Raw genomic sequence first — 25,052 nt, forward strand, 5'->3', positions numbered from 1 at the left:
GTGTTGGCGAAACATCATATAGACTGGCTGAAGGATTCCAGTAACATACAAGACAAAAACGAAATGGAAACTCTGACCTTTCTGAACCACAATTTAAATTCAGCTTATTGCTATTAACACTACACGAGCACTAGCTCTAAAACATATAACACGCGATAGAATAGCTACACCAGTGTTTCTCAAACGGTGGGTCACGACCCCCTAAGGATTGCGAGCAGGTTTCCAGAGGTCATGAGTTATCTGCGCTGAGTCAGAATTTTTTTTTTTTTTTTTGAGTCTCGAAGTATATGAGAGGTGCACATATCACCTTTGTTATGAACTATGACGAAATGCACTAAGAAACACCAAGAATTTATTCAGCCTTGAAGAGATAATGGGGAGCCCGGACGCGGGGGTCATCTGGCAAATCCTGAGCTAGACTAAGAGATGAATAGAAATTAAACTCGGAACTTTACACCACAATGGCATTAATGAAATATTTTCCTTAATTTAAATGTTTTCTTCTAGGTGTTTCTAAAATATAATAACATTTATTCAAAAGTTTGATTTAATAAAGTTTCCTCTTTGTTCTTATATGATTATTTTCATCAAATTAACAAGACCGCTATATATTCTATTCAGGATCTTGATCAGATATTACTATGATCTTTTCTCGCTGGTGCATAATACTTTTAAGCATCCGAAATTCCCTCTAGTGGTCGTCACTAGAATTACCATAACATAAATAGTATCAATTATATTGTTTACATGTTTGTTGCTATATCACGTCACATTTTATAAGTTCTGCCATTTGTAAAGAAATATAAATAAATAAAATGGTGTAGTATTTACTAACGAGATAATATATGTTTATTTGTAGGAGGTTTTTACAAACATTTTATTGAAACACGTAGTTTATAAACAATTAAAATGTGTAGTGGACGAAATAAATGGAATAACAACTAAAATCTTTAAGTATGACGTTATTAACAAATTAAACGTTGCTTTGCAATTGTTTGATGTTTGTTAATAGCTTTTATTTCAAGTATAGCCTAAAGCAGAAACATTGGGTCTAACATGAATTAGGCATGTAATTTTTGCTTTGAATTACGTACCTAATGTTAAGTCTAGGCAGTATTTTATTTCAAACACAGCCTAGCCTAAACTGTTCAAAAATAAAAATTGTCAACATGAGGCTAATAAAATAATGTTAAATTCTGCATTTTCACCCAACCTCCATCCACAAAAAAAAAAAATATTAATATTTACTGCATAAAGCCTTTTTTGGTGGCCCATTTTAAAACTGGTACCGCGCACGAAATACTTATATCATATGAAAGTACAGGAGACTATGACCTTTAACTTTTAATAATAATGTACAATCAGATGACCACAAAAGTAAAGACGATAGCAACAACAAACATCATATTTTACGTTTAGGATCATACTATATTTTTATTTCGTATCTTAATTGTGTAAACCAATGAGGAAAAGCAACTGAAAATTAACACAAAAAATTACTCTTAGTAGACGTGAAAACTTGATTTTTGAAAAAATTATTGAGCTTTTGACTACGTTTTAGCAACTTTTCCTCGATGTTTTACAACACGTTAGAAGCTAAACATTGTTATTTGTATTTATAAATAACATTACATAAACAAACCCATAAAAATAAATGATTTGCAAACTAAAACTAAACTCAGTAAACATTGCTGGCAGTAGGTATGAAAATTCCCTCTCTTCTTACCCCCAGTGGGGATAGTATACTAACCATAGTCTTTTAATATCTAACTATAGTTGTTTGTTTTTTGTTTTTTTCTCTCCGCGATTACTGTTAAACTGATGATTTGTCTATTATGGATCCAAAATCAGAGGCGTGAAAAATAGCATTTGTGATTAATTGTTTGTCTTACACAAATCACTTCCCATGAGATCTTTCGTCGAATACCAGAACTCGTTAAATGGGCTGGTCGATGAAAGAGAAGAGATTCTATATTATATATATATCTTCAGTTAACGTAAATTTCATCAAAGCTTTTAGGCTTATTTGTTTCTTGTGCTTCACCAGTTTCCGACGTTTAACTCGTAATTTTTAAAGTATTATATAATACATTGAATATATTAATAGGTAGGCCTAACTTATTTTATCGTGTTAAGAGTTTGCAAACGAACAAATTGTATATTTGAATAAAATCTGTTAATAAAACCAAACACTGAATATACTTTCACAATAAGTTCTTTAAAAATTCGGCACTACTTACAAAATGCTGTGTCATATGATGAGAGTAATTATTTTCCAACTATAGTATAATAATTTAAATTTTAATAAACTTTCTGACACAATGATACTTTGATAGGCCTACTTAATAAATTAATGTAATAACTTACAAATTAATATATTAACTTATAAGTTAATATATTAATTTATAAATGTAATGTTTTACGAGTTCTTGAATAGACTAACACTACGTACTGTAAAAAATAGTGTTATTTAATATTTATTATTACTACTAGCCTAGTAATACTAATACTAGTAATGCTAATGGTAATACGTACTAGTACAAGTATAGTAGTAATATTACTGTATCGGGATTAGCTTGTCGTAATCATAAGGCTTAATTATTAATACCATACAGGTAATAAAAATATTATTTCACATACTTTAAGCAGTTCACATTACACACCTTCCATCGATTCTTGAATGTGTTCATAATCCGATTAACGTCTGCTCTCTTTGACCAATCATCACCCCCTACCAACCCACACTCTTCAAGGAATTAAACAAAATGTGATATTTGTTTTAAAAATTGTTTAAATTATATTAAAGCTCCTGAGCTTCTTTTAAAAATTTATTTCAGAAAACATTTCTTAGCTATTGTGTTTGTAAGAGTTAAAAGGTTACAAGTTCACTTACAAGAATTTCAAACTCAAGGATAATGAAAGTTATGTTCAAAAAATTAATTAACTAAACACCTGAAAGTGTTTAATTTTTCATCAAATTTTAACTAATTATTAAGTATTATCACGCATGCTCATGATACGAGTAATTTGTTTTGTATTTAATTAATCTCTTGCAAACACTCCAATTAGTACTATAAGTACTTGTTAAAGTTAAATAAACAAAATTATTTACAAAAACATTTCAAATAATTCTCTCTGGTTTCGAAAAAAATGTTTTCTTTTTTTTTCCCCCTCCTCGTAGGCTCATCTTGGTGATTAAAAACTTTTTGCCCACATTAATTTATTTTTGCTTGTAGGTGTAACCTAATGGTCCGAATTGTATCTATATACATAAAACAGATTTATCCGCTTGTCTGTGTGGTGTCACAGATTGTTGTGAGGAACTGGTTGAACCATTTTCGATGAAATTTGGTAGAGGAATTCAGGTGGACTCGCCCCTAGTGGATGAGTAAGCAATTAGATCAACAGTTGGAATTTGGCAGCCATGTAAATTTTCTCTCCTTGGTGCCGTGAATGAGGTCTCAAGTGAGAAAGGAGATAATTAGTAAATTTCATGAAACCGATATCAAACGAATGTGACATGTAATGTCGTGCGTAGCACGGGTGTCCTTCATCAGATCGCTGGTTCTGGTGCTATCATTCAAAACAGAGGCATCGCTAGGTGCTTAAAAGTTTCGGGGATCGCACACTTTGGCGCGGAAATTTTCGACATTTTAGTATGGTATTGATCATTGTTTTCCGCTTTGATTTTTCAAGACGCCAACTGGGAATTCGGGGCACAGGCCCCGTGTGCCAGTACCTAATGATCATTTATAGAATCATCTTTTATGTCTGATATTGTCGGGTGTTTTTGTCAATATACACATAACTTTTTTTTTCTTCTACAATTGTAGCTACTAAAGTTTGTGAAAAAATAAAGAAAGTATATTAAAAACCAACAGCTATTTGAACATAACGGGCAGCGTTTTTTGCGTTTATAAAATAAATAACAAAGGGAGCCTTACTAATAACCCATGTTATAATTTTTTTAAATTAATTGTAGTTTGATGAACTAACAGTTCAAAACTAAGCTTGCATTTTCTTCATAGTGAATCGACCATACAATTTTTTTTAAATCTTTGAACTTTAAAAAGAAGTTCTTTGTTTTTTTTATTTTGAACACCAGCGTCTAGTTATACTTATATAACGAATTAAGAATTTTATATTTTTAAAATACTACAGCTCCACCTATTCTGGTTTGTTACAGTTTGAGGCAAGCTTTAAACTATATTAGAAGGTAAACAGATGATTTATGTGCCAGGAGTTCTTCAGCTCTACATATTTACAGCGAGAATCTCCGAGAGGGGGGGGGGGGTAATCGGCATAGTTATCCGAGGGCCCATGAACACCCAAGAGGCTCGCCAAAAAAAAAAAAAAAACGAAATGGCTCGTTAACATAAGACCGATAGAAAAGGGTGTATAAAATGTGGGACTCGCATCTCTGATCTACTCAGAGTCCGAAGTCAGCTCTCGGTGGTCCTGCTCATAGTATTCCTGATTTTCATTGTTAAATTTATTTGGTGTTTGTAGCTTTATGAAGTCAAAGTAAAAATGCGAAGAGATTACAAGTGGCGAGTTTCTGTATGAGATGGTATTACATGTAACAGAGATGCATCAGGTATCTTTGGAGAACGTTGTTTTCAGTAACTTTACGTATTGCTTATCCATAAAGGCCATCTCAAGTCTTACGTTAATTAGTTTTTCGTATTTTCTTTGTCCGCAAACTTGTATTATGTATACTGCTTGTGAGGCCACATAGACATTATTCTGTAAAGAGGTCCGGCCTTAGGTCAAGCAAGGCAACTGTCTAGTACTTGCCGAGGGAGAGGGATTTGTATACATATTGTTATGAGTGGTTCTTAAAGACGAAGCTGTAAAATCCAAAACCAGATAGTTGATCCTTTACCAAACGTACCACATCGTTTCAGTTGCGTAACTACAAAATATGCCCCCCTCACATAAAATGTATTATTTATTTCCCCATAACTGTAGTTATGATTCTGGCGGATTGATATCTCTAGCTTAAATGAAAATTCAAATTAAAGCACATTTAAAATTGTATCTAGTTTTTATTTTCGAATTACACTTGTGTCAAATTTCGGGGCTGTTAGTTTACGCATTGGTGAAAGCGAAGTACGTAGTAGTACGCATGGTGGAATTATAACTATTATATTTCCACCATGATATTAAAGACCACTAACCGAGGCACTCAGTGTATGGACTCAGTCTGCTCTGTCCTTTCTCTAAATACTTGTACTACACCAGAATAGTACAACCGATTTTTAGTTCAAATAAATTAAATTGTCGGCAATTCTTAAACTTGTCAGGGCCTTCGGGCTCCCTTTTGGATCAAGCCTTCTCCCTCCCCCTCGCAATTGCAGGGGCATACTTATGCCACTGCGTGTTTTGTTATACAATATACATCAATTTTTTTTTATTGTCGATTATACCGTACTTTGTACCTTGCCTAGGGCCTTGCAGTGACTAAGGCAGGCTCTCGTTGTCAATTTTGTATTCTAAAGCCACCTATTAATAACTTAGCTTTGCTGCCACACCACTTGAACATACGTATCTATTATTTCCACTACTGTTTTAGTCATATTATTAACCCTTTAATTACTGTAACAAATCAGACTGTTACGTATGAAACAATGTGTAGAAAATCGACAAGTCAAAATAACAACAACACACACACTCAAACGTCTAACGTTATTTTTATTTTTTATTTTTTTTTGCATAGATTCTACCAGTAAAGACATAGTAACATCACACTGTAATAGATGGGAAATAGTTAAGACTACACTGTAGCAGATAAGACACAGAACGTAAAGTTGATTTCTGTGTTTTTTTTCCCTAATGCTTTCAACACACACACACTACAGCCTCGTAATCACAAGTAACTGTACTAACTGTACACACTTATCTTTCGTGGAATGATACTATTAACAAATCGAACTTTTTTTTTTAAGAGTGGTCAACTTCGATCCTATTTATGGAAATACTGGCCAGGAGGGTAAAAGGTGATGTTTAAGCTATCTAAAATTCCCAAGGCACCAGAGTTCAATTGGACAATTAACTACTTGATACGGGTTTAGTCATTTTACGTGTTATGGCACAGATGGGCTGATTAATTATCTCTTGATTTGACTATAGCCCCTATCCAGCACAGAGTTCAATACTAAACACACACACACACACAACCTTTAAAAGTATATTAATCTAAAAACTAAAACTGGTTTAAAGAAAAATGTATGTAAAGAATCACGAATATTACCATCTTTATAGGGCTGAAGCTCTAGCCAACACCCTCATCCCTATTATCAAGTTTTGCCCCAGAGTATTATTTCCTCGCTTTAATCACGTAGGCACACATGTGTAAGTGAACAGTTATCATTAATGTACTTAATTGTTAGTTATCTTTTTATTCAGTTTCAAAGAATATTGTAAGGCACTTGCATTGGGATAGGCCTAGGATCCTGATAGGCCTAGGATCCTAACAAGATTCAGGAATTCATTTGTACATTTGAAATGGCGTACACTGGATGCGTATCTAAAACCTTAAAATGTATTTATTCCTTGCTTTCTGTTTTAACTACTGACTTACTGTGAAGAAATTTAAACAAAAAGCAAAGAAAAAAAAAGGCTCTTTTAAAGAACCTAACCGTAATTTTAAATACAATGAAAGGAGTTCAAGCTTGTAGCTACATGAATATTATCCAAAAATTCAAATAATCAAAATGTCGCCATGCTAACTTCCGTTATGTTGAATATGTATATATATATATAACACTGCTATACAACAACTCTTAAGAAGCATCATTCGTAACACACACACACACACACACACAAAACTGTACAGAGGTCTCCTTGCTTTATTTAATAGCTGTTTCTTACCAGCTAAATACAGAAAAGTCTGAGGAGACTAAAAAACTGCTCAAAAGATACGAATCAATTTCCGTATAGACCTAACTCATGCTATTAAAATATTTTACACATTGCCTGTAATCCTGATACAAAGCCTCACAAGAAGGGAGGGGTGGATACATAGAACTTGTGCTCAGAGACTAACGGTTCGTGAAATATCCATGAACTCAGTAACAACGGAGAATACCTATAACTTATAACCCACATTGCAACGATACTAATCGAAATAGCACCTACACATTTGAAAAGTTACAAAATAAATAAAATATGTAAGTAGACTGGAATGAGATGTACGTATGTCAGAAGAAATGTCAGAATTTGTTATTGATAAAATAACAGACGCTATTAATAATCGCACCGATAAAACCACATTAGTGTAAATTTTGAAGTGGCGTACGCATTGATAAATACGTGAGATGTTTAACAAAATATCACGAGAAAAGAATGTTATTTTTGTTCGTAGTTTTGTATTTTCAGGGGGAAAAAATCGACAGTGTTATCTATAGTTCTATATTCACAAAACTTGCACGCTGTTGGACATTTTAGTCGATCAAATAACATTTTAAGTTTGTTTGCTTCCTTGTAGTTAAGCACAAAGCTATGCAAAGGGCTAACTGTGCTTTGGCCACCACGGGTATCGAAACCCGGTTTCTAGTGTTGTAAGCCCGCAGACATACCGCTGTGCCAATGGGGGGGGGCAACATTTTAAGCAAAAACTACAATCGATCATCGTCCGTTTATTATGCGTGGCATTTTGAAAATATGACAAGAACATAGTTTCAAGCAGTGGATCAGATAGATTTAAAAAATTCAATTTTTTAAGTTATGCGGATTAGTAAGTTAGTTTGATTTTTAGCTATCGAACTCCAGATTTTAACGTTGTAAGTCCAGCGGGGAACGTGGATTAGTACTCGCTGAACTTTGAACTTTAATTGAAAAGTACAAAATATGAAAATAGTACGAGTTGAAACTTAGCAGAAGTGGCAAATCTCTCTCTCTCTCTCAAAATTATTTCCAATTTATGTTGTTTTAGGCTTAGACTGCCACATAGATAGATACATTTTAGGAAAAAAGAAGAGCATTTTTTTAGAATTTTCACTCAAGGCTACAAGGCAAGCGTACAAGGGCTATTTCCATATAGCCGTTCTTGCTTGTAAACTGATAGACAAGAGGGAAGACAGCTAGTCAACAACACTCACTGTTGACTGTTTGGCTATTCTTGTCTGGCTGAATAACAGGATTTGATCGTAAGTCTTATAACGAACCTACGGCTTCAAATTGCGGAGCGAATTTTTGCGGCAACAGAAAATGAACCATGAACTCTCGGAACCACATTCCGAACACGCGTACCTTTAGGCCACACCGAGTCTTAGATAGATAAAAAGAGAGGTGCGTGTGTGTGTGACTTCCACAAAGAAATGTCGTGAAAACTCGACTTTGTATTACAAAGTATAACTTATTCCCAATAGTAATTAAGCCTACTTGCACTCGTTATCGACATTGCTTTAAGCCTACTTGCACTCGTTATTAACACTGTTTAGATGTGGTTTTCTTGCAGCTTATAACTATTAAAATCTTTTCACGAAAGGAAAAGCTAACACATCCTTTTGCAAACAGCCTAAAATTGTTATAAATGAAATTGAATTTTGATATGTCTGCTATGGTGTGGTATGCTTGAGTGTAAAACAGAGGACTACGACTATTACGTCAGTGTTGAACGTGAATGCGCATTGGTTAACTATTTCCTTTTAGCAGGAAAATGTCATTCACTTATGTGTTAAATATTACAAAAAGAACAATGGTAAAATAATAATAAAACGCTACATTGCAAATTAAGGTTTATCGCGATTGGTAAATTACATTGTAATTTTATGAATTATTATCTCAGACAATACATTTAAGTTAAAGAGACGTATTAAGCCTAAACAAACGTCGCGTACATCTTTAGACAAATGTTACTTTTTGTTCTAGAGAAAAGTTAAAACTGTTACTCGTAAAGTAAGTATTTTTGATGTATATATAAACATGTATTTGAAATTTTTACATGACAAGCTTCTGGATAAGGATATTAAAAGTTTATTATAGTTTTTTTTTCTATACTTTAAAAACACATAAAATACCGGATGCTTTGAGAGAGAAATTGGATTTCTATTTTTGGCACGAGGTTCTTGGTCTTATCTAAGTAATAAATAAAGATAAGTAACTATAAACTTCCTTGAAAACATATGTCACACCTTTGCTTTCTTTAACTTCACAAACACGTCTGTTTTTAAGTAAGTTGTTTTTGGCTAAGCAATTTGCTGCAGTAAAAAACAAAAAAAAATATTCATCTAAATAAATAAACAGAAAACATTAGAAGTAACCCTTCTACTTTGACCTTTTAACTAACTTTGAGCCTTGTCCAGTTTAGGTTAATAAGTTGGATGATGTGAAGTTTGAGGGTAAACGTCCACGTACAGTGTGATCAAGAGAAGGACTTTTACCGTTATTACTGACAATATGCTGAAGCTGAAATATTATAAGACCTTAGTTTGAGTTACAGGAATTCTCTTACTTAAACAATTGCCATTACATATAGAGAGGTCGTTACGATCCAGGATATTACATACTAAAATCAGAGTCCTTTTACGTTATTTTTAAGTTTCGTTCTTATACGTATAGGCTTCTATATATTATAAAATGATCGAAAATATTTAAATTTATGGAATCTAAATTTGAAATATAGAAATATGAAAGGCACTGGTATGTTTTGTAAGAACTAGTTGAAGGCTTTCTCTGGGATATGTACGAAATGGAATGAATAAGGCAAAAATTGGGATACTGAAACATTCCCTCTTTGTAGGGAAGAAATTTACAAAACTAAGATATAAAGCACTCAACAGTTTCAAAATTCAAGAGATATCTGTCAAATACTGATTTTTTTTCTCATCATTTTACGTTTTCTTAACCTACAAATTTTTCCTTCAAAGTTCAGCGTGAGTCATTGCTATATTATCACACAATACGTTTTGCATAACTCGTATTTAAAGTACTGACATGCTTTGAATTAAAACGAGTTGATGTTTCGAAAACAACCGCAGTGCCACCTATACGCGAACTAAAAAAACGACGATTGCGAGTGATTTTAAGTTTTAGTAAATTACATAGAGGGAACCCGAAGAAAGATGAGCTTTTCAATGAAAAAAAAAAATCTTCTTTCTACAATAGTAAAAAAACATTCTATTTAAAAATTATTCACAAAAAACTTTGTATTGTTTTGACTCAACTTTTTCGTTTGCTACCTAAAATGGACAAAAAAAATACAAAACACAATCCTCGTGGAATGGCTAGGTATCTAATTAGATGTGGATAAATAAAACGAGCCACCAGAGGGAGCTATACTCACTTCTACAATTCTATATTGACTTCTTGAGCTCATGTCTGTGACATTTGCATAATCCAATGTTTACGATTACGATTGCATTTATTTTTATTTCTCTCTCACACACCACAATCTCCCATTTTCTGAGTCTTTTTTGAATTTGAGACGAATAAAAACCCGACTTCTGATTCTTCCAAGATGTGCCACAAATTAAAATCAAAAACCCGCTATTACCTATAGAGCTCTTTCTCTGGGGAAGGGGGGGGGCGAAACATCGCTATAAAATGACTTGGTCAGAGTTGTTGATAAAACAACCTATATATATATGTGTGTATATATAAGAGAAAAGAACGCTACATAAGTTACAATAATCACGGCTAAAATATACCATTCTAAAGAAAAATAACAATTAATTGTGTGCTTTGAGCACAGGTTGGTAGGTTTTGTACATGTATTGACCTATAAACCCTGTTGAAAGTAAGAACCCTAGAGGGCAGGCGGCAAGGTCACACAAAAACATATACATTCACAGACGTATCTCACTATAACGATTTCTACAAAAATATAACTAAAGGCCCCTTTACGGACGATAGGGGAGATGCTGGTTCTGTCACCAGGTGCTCTCGGTAGGCAAGTCTTGCTTGGCACTTGAAGGGGGGATACAAGACCTGGAATCACCACCAGGGGCACTCTATTAAGACTGCTACAACTTCAGTTATTACCTCATTATTGAGTGAACATGGGCTCTTGATAACTTGTTCATTCTGAAGTAAGATTGCGTTATAAGCTTACAATTACATCGGTATAAAGTGTGCAACTATTCAATCCATATGGCGATACTTATGTGCTGACATTTGTGATAGGCCTAACACAGCGTACTGGCACTTCAGGCAGTGGTAGTGGGTCTGTTTCCGATTATGGTTGCATCCCTCTATATTACAATCTTGAGATGGGGTGTACTTATCGAACCCTGCAGCATTAATGCTGTCCATCTTCATATGTTGTCTACGGTGAGCGACGACTTTGTTGGTGTCAGTGCACACAAAGTCACATTTTCTGCAATGAAAATGAGAAGCCTTGTTAGTCATTGTGCCAACTGTATTCATATAAATGCAGTTTGGCCGGCCACAGTTAATGTTCGCTCGAAACTGTTCAAAATCACCTCCCATCAAGGTGTCTAGCCGTTCGTGGCGAGCCGTGTGCTGGACAAATCGGGTCTTGTCGCAAAAGCTGTAGCCACAGTCTTTTCGAACGCAGTGAAAGTGGGTTTGATGCTCTCTGTATCCACAGTGAGGATAAACACAATCCTCGTTGAAACGATAACGTGTATATCCTTCGGGAACTGGTTCGTCTTTTAAAATACGCAAACTTGGCATCCTCATTTTCTTTGATTCGGAACAACTCGGAGATTTCGCAATAGGGCGCTTGCGATCTGGCGTCGAGGATACTTCTTCCTTCCTTACAGCACTGTAGTCCACTTGTGGAGAACCGTAAAAGCCTTCACTGGATGCAGCGATACTAGCTTGCGTAGCCAGCGCCATCTGGTGACTAAAGTTCGTGCCTCCGTGCATTGTAAAAATTGGTGTAGCCATTCCTTGGGGGGCTATAAGCTGGTGACCAGAAAATGTAGCTAGAGAAAATTGTTGCCATGGGAATAACTGAGGTACAGAAACTTTGGAGTCTACGCCAGACACTTGAGGTGACTGTGGACTCTCTTCATTTAAAGTTTTATCTACTTCAGGATCAGGGCTGTTTCGGTTTATTAAGTCTTCGTTAGGATCTGGGTCCTCGTTTTCACTGATAACCTCTCCTTCACACTGTTGAACGGAAGTAGGCGAACACTGGGAAGGAGAGGCAGCTGGACTTTGCGTACTGGAAGTGTAGATTGGCTCTGGCCGAAAACCAGCTGCATGCTTCGTTACATGTGGCTTCAGTCTAGAGAAGCTAGAAAAAGCCTAATAAGAAAAGGAGACAAATATATATATAAAGGATTAGATTAGAAAATTACCAAAAAGTTTACATTTCAAAGTCTGTGAAAAGCTTTGGTAAGGTGATTTTGTATTTAAATTATGATGAGTTAGTTCATAAGATAAATCAGTGTCCAGATATTTACAGGCACACAAATCTTTAATTAAAATATATATATTGTTGTTTTTATTTTCGTAAACATCAGTTAATGAGATAAAATGACCCCTTATTATCCTCGACTCCGGAAGAGGAGGGGGCGAAGGTATTGCAATCGGGTGCATGTGTGTGTGTCTGTCTGTCTTGTGTTTCCGCGCGCGTATCTCGAAAACTGATAGACCGATATAGACGAAAATTCTACACAAGATGGGAAGTTCACATGGGACAGTCCTACCCAAATTTGGTCCGGATCGGATTATGGATCACTTTGAAGCATTTTTAATAATGGGGAATAGGGCATTTTCGAGGTTTTGATTTAATAATTCTGTAAAGTGTGAACGGATTTATACCAGATATCATGGCCACATTAAGGTTGAGAATCCTCATCACATGACAAAAAATGATCCGGATCGTTGATCATTCTGGATCTGAGAAGGATTTTCTGAGTTTCCGAAATGAAGTTTGACGTTATTCAATATAAACGCCTGCAATCTCGAAAAGGAACGGCGGGACGAGGGTATGGAATCTCTCTGATTGCTCTTGTTTTAACTTATTTAAGGGTCTGTTTGTGATATAAAGCCTTCTTATTAATCTAATTTAATCCATTAAGTCTGTGATATGTAATTAGTTATAAAAACCAGTATCGTCATTAAACAGTAGTCCTAACAACATACTACAATCCGCTGTATGAGAAGTTTGAAAGATAAGGTAACTTAAACACACACACACATTTCACCTATTTAAAACTAAGTTATTTTAAACTGGAATCAGTTTGGTGAGTTCAAACTAGCTATTATACTTTACGAAAACTTAGTTTCTAAACATAATCTTTTACATCAAATTTTCTTATACTTTTCTTGCAGACCATAAAAATAAATTATATTTTATGTGTGATTTTCAGGAGTCTTACGTATATGCTTTTCGTTAGATGGCGCCACAAGCATAGTGATCCTTTTTTTTTTTTTAGATTCCGTAAACACTGATTTAAATGTAATGTTGTTTTAATCATATATAAGTTTCAAGACAGAGAGCCTAAAATTCATAAATTAAGTTTACAAGCCAGAACGTTGGTAAGACTGATAGAACATTTGTTTAAGAGAGAGTACTGCTGATCTGATGGGATTATATGACAAGGGCTAGAGCACTCAAACTACAGAGTCCGTGTCCATCCCTTTGACAAGGCTAAAGGACAGCAAGAGTCATCATAAGAGAACAGACAAATGCTATTTATCTACCACCAGAAAAATTCTATGCAAACATTTATACTGTGCTAATAGTGCCTTGGGGGAAGGGAAGAAACACAGCTTCTGGAGTTTGTGCATCCATAACACATCATGTGGTGGTATGATCTCTTTGTTTTGATAGCGATTATATCATCATTGGAATTGTAAGAAGTCTATCTACCTGGTTACATATATTGCAGTGGAAGTGTTCCTTCTTCTTTAGTTTACAGAAAGGACGTCCACAGCTATGTGAGGTTCCATATTGGATATGTTTCTCGGTTCCCTGGAAAGTGTTTTTCAAGTTGGGACTTGGTTCCTGTAGAAGTTTTGTTAATGGGCGCTCGTTTTTAAGATTTGCTTCAGAAGTGTGGTCCTCCGAATGTGGTCTGAAGTCCTCTTCAGGAAACACTGGCATTCCAGCCGTACTTTTCTGGTTTGATGCTGAAGCTTTGGTAAATGCAGATAATGGATAATAAGTGCCCGTTGCCTTCACTACTGTTGCTTTAGACAAAGAGTCTCCCGTTGTTGAAGAACTATTGGTAGCTTCAGTGGTTACAGTCATAACTGTAGATGTAACCTTAGGACTCACGGATCCCTCTTCGTCGCTGGTGGATGACCTCTTTCTGGGTTGACCGGATATTGAGCCATCATCATCTTGGTCCCGATGTTTTTGGTCATGAATACACATAGTGCTGTAACGCACAAATGAGTAATTGCATCCTGAACGAATGCAATGGAAATGGCGATTGACCTTGTTGCTGTGGCAGTTAGGCAACCGACAGTCGACATTTCGATCAAAGAATACAAAACCCTCCATTATGTCAATGTTGTCATGAAAGTCTTTGGAATGAAGGAGGAGGATGTCGCTTCTGTCTGTGACGTAGTAACACCGAAGCTGAGTACAGTGGTAGTGGTGCTCTCCGAGGTAAGGACACAGTTGATCAGGACATGGCGTGTTCTTGGGAAACACGTAAAACCCGTCCTGTAAATGAATCATAATGTGGTGTTAAAAATCCTTCTTTTGGGCTTTGGCTTTATATTAATTAAATACAAAAGTAAGTATCACTACTTGTGCATGGAGGGGACAAACTTTTCTTTATCACAAGATCACCTAAGAGTGACTTAATAAATCCCTTGATTATTAACGAAAACTAAAATTTTTGAACAAAAGCTCAAACCATCGTTCATGGAAGAGACACACTTTCAAAATTGTTAACTACATGTATTCCAGATATCTCCTTCAAACACATGGCAAGGAAAAACTAAGCCTGGATTGTTTGTTTGAAGTTAAGCACAAAGCTACACAAGGACTATCTGTGCTCTGCCCACCACGGGTATCGAAACCCGGTTTCTAGCGTTGTAGGTTCGCAGACATACGGCTGTGCCACTGGGGGGCCACTAAGCCTGGAATTAATAACACTGCTAGTATTCAGAAACCAATGCGCCAAATAACGTTAATTTTTTATCTGTTTTTGTTTTTCAATATCATTGTTACACTACTTTAACTGAAAATATAAAATCAGAATCGCTCTGCTTGTGCCAGCCCTCTAGCGGTAACTTTATGAGGTATTATTAAAAAAAAAGGAGCATTTCCAACTATTAGATTATCATTCTATACATGTCTATCTACTTCTTATATTTCTTTCCCCTATAAGTACATATACACTTGATTAACATCACTTGTACGCTGATTTGGAAGAAAACAATAACCATCTGGAAAAACTGCATTTTAGAAGAATGAATGTACCACAAAATGTGTAGGGAAACAGGGACAATCCATAAGTTTTCTCGATCCTATGTAATTCAGAACTATTTGTTAAGATGAAAAATACTCACACTAAAGTATGTAGCTGACTTAGTGGACCTAACGTTACCGAAATTTACCAAAACAAGACTGTCGAACTTATCAGAAACTCTTCGAATCACTGATAAGTGGTTTCAGTCGAAGAGGTTACTTGAATTTTTCTCACCTCTAGAGTTACTGGTGCCGAAGAAGACATCATTTGGTTAAGTTGTTGGACTGAAGACAAAGACTGATGTTCGGGTTCCACAGAAATTCCAGAAGTGGCTGTATTCCATATCCGAAGCTTTCCCTCTCTGATGGAGAAGAGTATGAGATTCCAGAAGGAACTGTAGGAGCAAGGAGAGAGACAGCATTTGCTCCTTTTGTTAGAAGGGCGGGATGAGGGGCGACAGCAAAATTTAAGGGAGGTGCTCCAAATGGTGTTGAAACTGTAGTCATAAAAGTCTGCTGAGGAAGAGCGGTAGGCTTTGGGAGTTTAAAACTGGTGTATATTGCTTGAGGGAGGTGAGGTGGAGTAGAAGGAATTGGAAACTGAAAACAAAAAGGATAAGTTGAATATATGGGACGAATAAATATCCACAGTTTAATAAAATAAATAGGTTTTCACGCCTGGTGTATCAAAACATCTGGATATAAACGGCTTAACCAATAAACTATATCGTCCTATGTCAATCTGAGACATCCCTTACTGTTCATGAAATAATATTTTCATATATCAATAACCCAGTAACATCTTGTTACGTAATATATTTAAAGTTTAAAAATGTATAAAATCTCTATACAAGAAAGACAAAAAATAGAACTGATAGCTAGAAAATAAAGAAAAACAGAAGACAATGTAAATTTGAAAAGTGGTAACTATATATATAGTTACAAAAATATAACTATTCAGTGGACCTTACACATGTATCAGTCTATAAAACTACGTGTCTTAGATATTCTTATTGCATCGAGCATTTGATAAATATTTTAATCAGTGTGGTTATAACCAGTTACTGAAGTTTTAAAAAAAGGAGGACGTTCTCATGCAAAGTAGCTAGACTTAACTTGTGAAAATCTACACAATTTTACAGGTTACCAATCACTATAAACACCTGATATTAATTGTTTTTAAAATTTGTTTTATTCTAAACTCACAATATTTATTCTATTGTAAGAGCATCATTCTTTTTTTTGCCACTTTACAGAGGGTTGAATACGTTATATTAAAACGATCTTGAATATACAAATTAGCAAGTCACTTGACAACCACAACAATATAAAGTCATGGTGGAACGATATGTACCAGTTCTATATTATGGAATTGTTTTCTGTTATTTAAATAGTTTAATGCTATTAAAAATAATTGATTTTCAGAAGGGTAAGTAACAGCCTTTCCGAAACAAAATAGCCATACACCCATGTCATAAAGATTTGTTCAGATTGAGGATTTAAAATTTCTAAGACTGGCATATTCCTTGTACTTAATGATATTGAAAAACAAAATAATATGGATCATCTTGGGATACCAGGACCATCCAACCATGGTAAGAAAGAAACATGAAACAAGTCATATCCCAGTCATGCTAAGCAAAATGTGGCATCTTGAAACAGATGTGGATCCAAGAACACGAACGTCAGTGGCAAAAGTGTCCATGTGTCCCAAACTACAGTATGCAAAATAATAAAGAAGGATCTCCGTCTGGAAAAGCAACATAAGTCACGTGAAGACAAGTTGCTTCCACGAAATATCTCTTCAATTATCGCAAAGACATATTGGTTAAGCCGAAGGACACAAAGGCTATAGATTTCTTCGCGATCGAGCTGTAGAAACAGGTGCTAAAAAACAAGCTGGTTTTTCGCAATAGATGCTACACTGCAGGACTTTTGTCAAAATACATGGTTATCAGATAGAGCATGACTGGACACGGCGACACGGGCTGTAACCGTTTTAATATAACATATTAAACTTCTGTATTCTTTTGAAAGAGTATTGTTCTTATTTCTACTCTACTTTAAGACTAACATTTTATTTCCACTTTACCTTATTATATGACTCCTATTTTTATTTTCACTTTAAGGTCCGGCATGGCCAGGTGGTTAGGGCACTCGACTCTCAGGCTTATAAATATAACGTACCCATAACTTAAAGTGAGAAGAATACACGGATTCCGGGTTCGAATCCCCGTCACACCAAACATGCTCGCCATTTCAGCCGTGGGGGCGTTATAATGTGATGGTCAATCCCACTATTCGTTGGTAAAAGAGTAGCCCAAGAGTTGGTGGTGATGACTAGCTGCCTTCCCTCAAGTCTTTCACTGCTAAATTAGGGACGGCTAGCGCAGATAGACCTCGTGTAGCTTTGAGAGAAATTCATAACAAACAATTTCCCCTTTACCTTATTATATGACTCCTACTTTTATTTCCACTATATCGTATTGTATAACTGCTATATATTTTCTACCTTATTCTGTTGTCAGAGTGTATTGTTATCTATATTTTATTCTATCTAATTACCTCTATAACCCTGTTCTTCGGAGGTCGACCACGTTTTCGTTTGAAGATCCCATCAACCGAAGTGGTGAAGGCCATAGGAGGTTGATTCTGTTTGTTGGTATACTCGTGAATCTTGTAGTGATCCAATCGCTTGAAAGGCTTATCCAAACTGCTAATAACAGCTTGGCACCCTCCCTGTCAAAAGAAAAAAAAAAAGGAAGACTGAGAGATAAAAAATTTTAGATCTTTGTCCAACAGAATAAATCAGAATTTTACTTTTATGATATAATAGTATCTCGCTAAAGGAAAAATCGTAATAATATCAATTCTTGTCATTTTATTGTTGATACATTAAGAGTAATATGTGTACAAACAAATTAGCAATGAGACCACAGTTAAGTTACCCAATTGCAATGGTAATGTTCTTCCATTCCTCGAAACAAGCATTCAGCAGAACACTGAGCAACTGATCCGGCTTCAACAGTTGTATAGTGGCAGTCTGTTATCCTGTCCTGGGTTTCATGATTTCTAAAGGAGAGGATACAGTTAGTGTTTCAGTTTTCATCACAAGTTCACAGAAAACAACTATATGTTCTAACTTTGAAAGCCACAGCCCTCTTTAACAAGTGGATCGGGGTTCTTCCTCCCCGATATTTAGGGCAAAGCTACTATGGCCATCTGTCACCGTCCCTAATTTTGAACTACTGATCAGAAAGAAGGTAACCAATCAGCAGCACCCTAGTACCCAAACATCCACGATAAGGGTTTGTTTGTTTGTTTTGAATTTCGCGCAAAGCTACGCGAGGGGTTATCTGCGCTACCCGTCTCTAATTTAGCAGTGTCAGACTAGAGGGAAGGCAGCTAATCACCACCATCCCAACTCTTGGGCTACTCTTTTTACCAACGAACAGTGGGATTGACCGTCACATTATAATGCCCCCACGGCTGAAAGGGCGAGCATGTTTGGTGGGACGGGGATTCGAACCCGCGACCCTCAGATTGCAAGTCGAGTGCCCCAACCACCTGTCCATGCCGGGCCGCCCCACGCTAAAGGACTGACTGTCACTCATGTAACGCATGTCTCGAGATACTTCCTGGCATTTTAATTTGTTCCTTTGAGGTCGCTGGCCATTACATAGTACTTATCATAACTGAGGTAGTATATTTAAAATGTTTGTTCGGCCGATAAGGTTTCAGGCAAGCAGCTTCAAGTATACTCTGTTAAGTACATTGTTAAGTAGGCTTAGTTTTTTCACAGCCTTTATTATAATACTTGTATGGAAAATTTACTACAGATTAAAATATCAATATTTTGCAATAGTTGTTTTCACTATTTTTGAATTATATATATATAATTGTTTCGCAATCCTGCAAACATAATACAGGACAAATAGTAACCTTGTATACACCTCAGAAATCCAGGTGAAAAAAATCCGCAGGTATCGCCCCTGGTGGCTCAATGGTGAGTCTGAGAGATTATATCGCTAGCAATCAGGTTTCGATACCCGCATTGTGTAGCTTTGTGCTGAACAGCAAACAAACTCGCAAGCATAAGTAACTTTGCTGCCATCTACCAGCAAAAAATAAAAGTTAATTACATAATTAATATTGAATTGGAAACAAAATAAGGTACTTTGATACACTGCCAATTATACATCAAGGTTTATTTTATATGCTGGAGTAAATCATGATCATTAAGTATTTCTAATGAATAAAACATGTGACTTTATAAACTACGGAGATTTCACTAAAAAACATTACTTGTAACAACTACAGATAGTTAAGACAAAAAAAAACACTTACTGCGCATGCTCTCTCACACCATTAATATCTTTGGCTCGAAATGTCATGTCACAGTTGTCGGTTGTACAGTGAAAATGGTCTTTGTCTGTCTGCTCGCACTCGGACTTGCAAGGCTCATTTCCTGTATACCTTAAAAATCAAAAGTTTAATTTACTTCAAAATGACCTGATTTAATATTCATGGGCAATAACAACTAAATAACTCTTACTAAACTTCTAATAAGTGTTCTTAAACGCCGTGGGTCACTGTCTAGAAATAATACAACGTCTATCCGCATGAAACAATCACACTAGAATCTGTATCGTAGATTGCACAGAATGAAGAAACACATATTTCACCAAGTATATCAGGCAACATCTAACGTGTCTCTCTTTAATGCCTGTAGCATTTCTTTATATTCGCCTTTTAAGTCTAAACTTTCTTGGAATACGCTTAACTAACACTAACTATCAAAACAACGTATATTTTCAAGTTAATTTGTTTTTTAAATAGATTTTTCTACCTAAAAACTATTATATTGCACCTGTAAGGTATTAATAAGCACAAAGAAATGTAACAGAAAAATCTAACAACGATTAATCCGTTTTTGAGTATACATAAACCATACCTTGTAACGTATTTTTTCCATGCATCATCAGGATTGGTTGATTTGGTCACGCCGCTACTTAAGTCTACAGCTTCTGGAGCTATAAGACTATTGTTGCTATCAGGAGTGGGATGAGACGATCCAGCGTTCAAATCTGCTCCGATAGGTGTCGTTAGGTTCACACCAGTAAGCATTGTTGCAAATCTGGCAAATGACTGGGGAAGGCTGTCAACTATTGATGGTTGAGACGAAACATGATGGGACGAAAATCCATCATCACCAGAAATTCCAGTATTTTCCGCTCCATTAGTTGTGGCGTTACTGAGGTCTCCTGGTTGAACGAGCGATGGAGCTGAACACTGGATAACAGGCATGGAACTCATGCTGGAACTTGAACTCAGAGATCCATCTCCTTGCGAGGTTATATACTATAAATACACAAGAAATGGTCAGGAGTAATTATTCTGTATTAATAACGGGAATCAATAATAATTATGTCACATTAGTCTAATTATTAAATAATTGGTGATTTTTTAAATTTAAATATCCACAACAATGGCTAATATACATTTGCCACGACCTCATCTTCAGTATATAATATTTGTTTTGTATCTGAATATTGATCAAATATTCCAGAGAGAGAGAGAAGAAAAAAAATAAGTTTAATATGAGAGTTTTCCAACACAGTAGAACTTTAAAATGTGAGATGGCCCCCTAAGGAAGTTATATAAATAAACAGTTGCAGGAATTATATATATTTCTTCTATAAATATTGGAGTTTTGTTCAATCAAACTACCAATGCTAAACATGTGTTGAAATTGTAAAGGAAAAATTGGTATTTTAGACTTAGATTGAGGTACGATATCCAGTGAGTGAAAATAATAATTTTTTTTCCAGATAAATATCTATATAGTTAGGTAATAAAGCCAAGAAAATTAGTTAGTGTCATAGAGGCAGTTAATAGGTGTTGCCAATTTTAGTTAAACTTTCCCTCAACAGATGGCAGCAGGTCTCAAAAAATGAAATCGTTTCGTCTGATGTAACGAGCATGTTTAAATGGAGTATATTTCGTAAATCAATTCAACTTTCTACAGCAGATCGACTTGTGATATTTGAAACAGCTACTAACGAAATGACGCTTGACGGGAACTTTGCTTACTTTTGTTTAATTATATTTCGACGAGGCTGATTTACCTGTTCTGGAACACCACCGGGTGGCACTGCTCCTGTCTCTGATAACGTCTTCATCATGCTCTGAGCCAGTTTGTATTTCCGGTAAGCCATTTCATTTTCCCGCCTCTCATGCTTTCTTTTATGCGAATACAGCTGTCCACTTGAGTGTAGAACGTACGTACATCCTGGTTAATTAAATGAGTAAATAGGTCAGCGACACTACCCATTTCACACGAAAACAATAATACTTTATTCACAAAACTATATATATATTACATTACAAAGACGTATAAACACAACGATACTAGGAATGGCAGTTGTGCTGACGGAAATCAGTTTTGTCATTTTTTTTCATATTAAAACTAGAGGGGCACTCACTATAGTGCAGCATGGCCAGGTGGTTAGGGGGCGCTCGACTCGCAATCTGCGGGTTCGATTTCCCATACCACCAAACACGTTCGCCCTCTCAGCCTCTCAGCCGTGGGGGCGTTATAATGTGACGGTCAATCCCACTATTCGTTGGTAAAAGAGTAGCCCAAGAGCTGGCGGTGGGTGGTAATGACTAGCTGCTTTCCCTCTAGTCTTTCACTGCTAAATTAGGGACGGGTAACCCTCGAGCAGCTTTGCGCGAAATTAAAAAACAAAACCAAACCAGTAGTACCCATAACTCCTCCACGCAGCGTTGAGCATATTCGGCTCTCAAAAAATACGAAAATGTATCCGTATGTCCGTCGGTATCAATGGACACAGACCATTTTTGGCAAGACAACGAGGAATAATATTCTACACATGCCCACCAAGTTTCATCAAAATCTGATCACTTGTGAGTGAGTTATAGAGTAAAAATAGTGTGAAAAATCGGTCCTCAGATAGAGATTTTTTTGGATTTTCGTAACCTTGACTTTTGATATTGACCCTCCAAAAACTAATCATTTCTATGTTGGGTCATAGTCCAAATGTACACCGACTTTCATCCAAATACATTCTGTCGTTTACGAGAAATCTTGCTGACAAATACAAACAGGGGTAAGTCCACCTTTAGTGGCGGAGGGAATAAAGTCGTTGCGTGACAGAAAGACATACGGGCTTCGTAAAAGACGCTATTTCATTGCGTTGTATTAAAAGTAAACACATTTCATTAATAAAAAAAGTTGAATACCTAAGTCATGATGTTTTCGATATGAAATTACATTATTTCCAAATAAGCTTGGAAAACTATTAAAATTTTTACTTAACAGTCACTAGGCATAGTTTTTGTTATTGCTCAAAAAATCTTTATAATTACAAGTATTATGCTTCAATATTTCACTCTCAAGTGCATGTGGGAAATTTGTTCACAAAATTGTTTACTTTATAAAAGAAAAAAATAATGCAATTTCCGGACAACTTAAAGAAAAAATCATTAGATGGCGCTCTCTACTTTTTTTTTCTTATACTTTTAGTTTCATGACAATGAGTATTCCAGAAATGTTGGAGGTGTTTGTCATTACAAACATAGCCAGGATGTCTAATTGAATGAACAGATTTCTTGTGAATTGGTGAAATTTTTTGGTTGCTTTCCTCCACTTTTATATGTTCTAAAATTAAAAATATGATTGAAGTTTTACCAAAACATAATATAATCATTTTATATGTGTCTACTTTTTAAACCAAACTATTTTTTTTCCATATGATAACATATGATAAATAATAAATAAATATGTTTTGCTCAAGCTTATAACTCAGAAAATGATTTTAGTACATACGTCAACAAGTTAATTTAATCTAATTTTTTCCCTTTACTTTCCCGCCAAAATTCCAGACTATCTAGATGGGCACACAGTGCGCGCTTTGGACACACTGGTGTTTCACGCTCTCTTAGCCATTCAATAGCAATTTAGCTTCTTATCTCATTATAAAAGATAATTAAAAACTTCGGACTGCAGACTACGGTACTATAGAAAATAACTGTCAAAGAAAGACGTTCCTACTGATGGTAGGTAATACAATGTAGCATTTTTCTTTATAACATATTTGGTCTAACCTATCGTCAAGTATATTGGATAAGATGATTATTCCCAGATAAAATACCAGAGAATGACTGATCATTGGCTTAGTTAAACGCCCCTCAGTGGCACAGCGGTATGTCTGCGGACTTATACTTCTAGAAACCGGGTTTCAATACCCGTGGTGGGCAGAGCATAGATAGCCCTTTGTGTAGCTTTGTGCTTAGTAACAAACAACAACAACATAGTTAAATAGCATGGTTTGGGTGCGCGATAATAAAGAGGAGTGAGCAATTTTCCTTTATTTTTTCATCCCATTTTTCAATTCCCCGACTTTATTCAAGTCTTTATCCCATTTTTCAATTCCCCGACTTTATTCAAATCTTTATCCCATTTTTCAATTCCCCGAATTTATTCAAGTCTTTATCCCATTTTTCAATTCTCCGACTTTATTCAAGTCTTTATCCCATTTTAATTCCCCGACTTTTCTCAAGTCTTCATCCCATTTTTCAATTCCCCGACTTTGTTCAAGTCTTTCGGATTGGTGCAATTAGTTAACTGAAACTTTAAAGACGGTTTAGTGAAGAAACTATGGAGATTCTCTCAACTTACCTGGACGGATACAGTGGATGTGGTTGCACACACGAGAAAACCGACAGTTTTCAAAGTAACAATGTTCTTGCTTCATGAATTTCTTGAAGCCATCTTTGTTCAACTGTTCATCCTTGATGTGGTAAGATTTGTGTTTTTCTGTATTAATAAAGGAAAAACATGAATAACACAAACTTAAAAAAATACGTAAAGACTTTTTTTTTCCATCAATGGTCTTATTTACTTGTCAGATAGATAAATATACGGGGCCACAGGCTAGCCAGCCCCCTGGTGAAGCTCTGGAGCTAGCGAGACGGGATCGAATCCGTGCGATTGTTTGTTTGTTTTTGAATTTCGCTCAAAACTACTCGAGGACTATCTGCGCTAGCCATCCATAATTTAGAAGTGATAGACTAGAGGGAAGGCAGCTAGTCAACAACACCCACCGCCAACTCTCGGGCTACTTTTTTACTAACGAATAGTGGGATTGATCGTCACATTATAACGCCCCCATGGCTGAAAGGACGAGCATGTTCGGTGACGGGGAATCGGACCCGAAATCCGTGTATTCTTCTCACTTTAACTTATGGATACGTTATATTTATAAGCCTGAGAGTCAAGATCATAGTATTACGTTGCTTTGCACACACACACACACAAAGCGAAATAATATGTTACAGAAATAATTATTGTGGAATGTGTTAGATTAGGCTAAGAAGAACGACTAGTCAAATAATTTTATATCGCCTTTTATAATTTTGATTTATAATCTACTCTTCCCCCTTTACCCTAACACTCACTTTTTTTTCTTCCTTCAAGTTGTCCCCAGAATCACGGCAGTTTGTCTACGGGCTTAAACCGCTAGAAACCGGGTTCTAATACCCGTGGTGGGCAGAGCACAGATAGCCTATTGTGCGCTTAACTACAAACAAACAAACAATCAATCCTTTAAGTTAAACTATTTTGTGAAACAGTTCTTACAGGAAACTGACAAGACGCAGTGGATGGTGAGTGATAGGGTGC

General features: G+C 35.8%; 1 protein-coding gene across 1 annotated transcript in view; it reads right to left on the minus strand.

Annotated features, from left to right (window-relative positions):
• Positions 1–5,710: 5,710 nt before the first annotated feature.
• Positions 5,711–25,052, minus strand: part of LOC106474041 (zinc finger protein castor homolog 1-like) — a 23,409-nt gene continuing 4,067 nt past the window's right edge. Inside the window, exons 2-10 of the mRNA XM_022402425.1 lie at positions 24,051–24,188; positions 21,475–21,638; positions 20,301–20,707; positions 19,694–19,822; positions 18,295–18,418; positions 17,912–18,085; positions 15,614–15,946; positions 13,793–14,593; positions 5,711–12,219 (exon numbers count right to left, since the gene is read on the minus strand). Of these exons, the coding sequence (XP_022258133.1) occupies positions 11,086–12,219; positions 13,793–14,593; positions 15,614–15,946; positions 17,912–18,085; positions 18,295–18,418; positions 19,694–19,822; positions 20,301–20,707; positions 21,475–21,638; positions 24,051–24,188 (3,404 nt within the window). The 3' untranslated portion in view covers positions 5,711–11,085. The remainder of the gene's footprint in view (positions 12,220–13,792; positions 14,594–15,613; positions 15,947–17,911; positions 18,086–18,294; positions 18,419–19,693; positions 19,823–20,300; positions 20,708–21,474; positions 21,639–24,050; positions 24,189–25,052) is intronic.

This window comes from Limulus polyphemus, unplaced genomic scaffold (genome assembly GCF_000517525.1).
Source record: "Limulus polyphemus unplaced genomic scaffold, Limulus_polyphemus-2.1.2 Scaffold6751, whole genome shotgun sequence".
Lineage (NCBI taxonomy): Eukaryota > Metazoa > Arthropoda > Merostomata > Xiphosura > Limulidae > Limulus > Limulus polyphemus.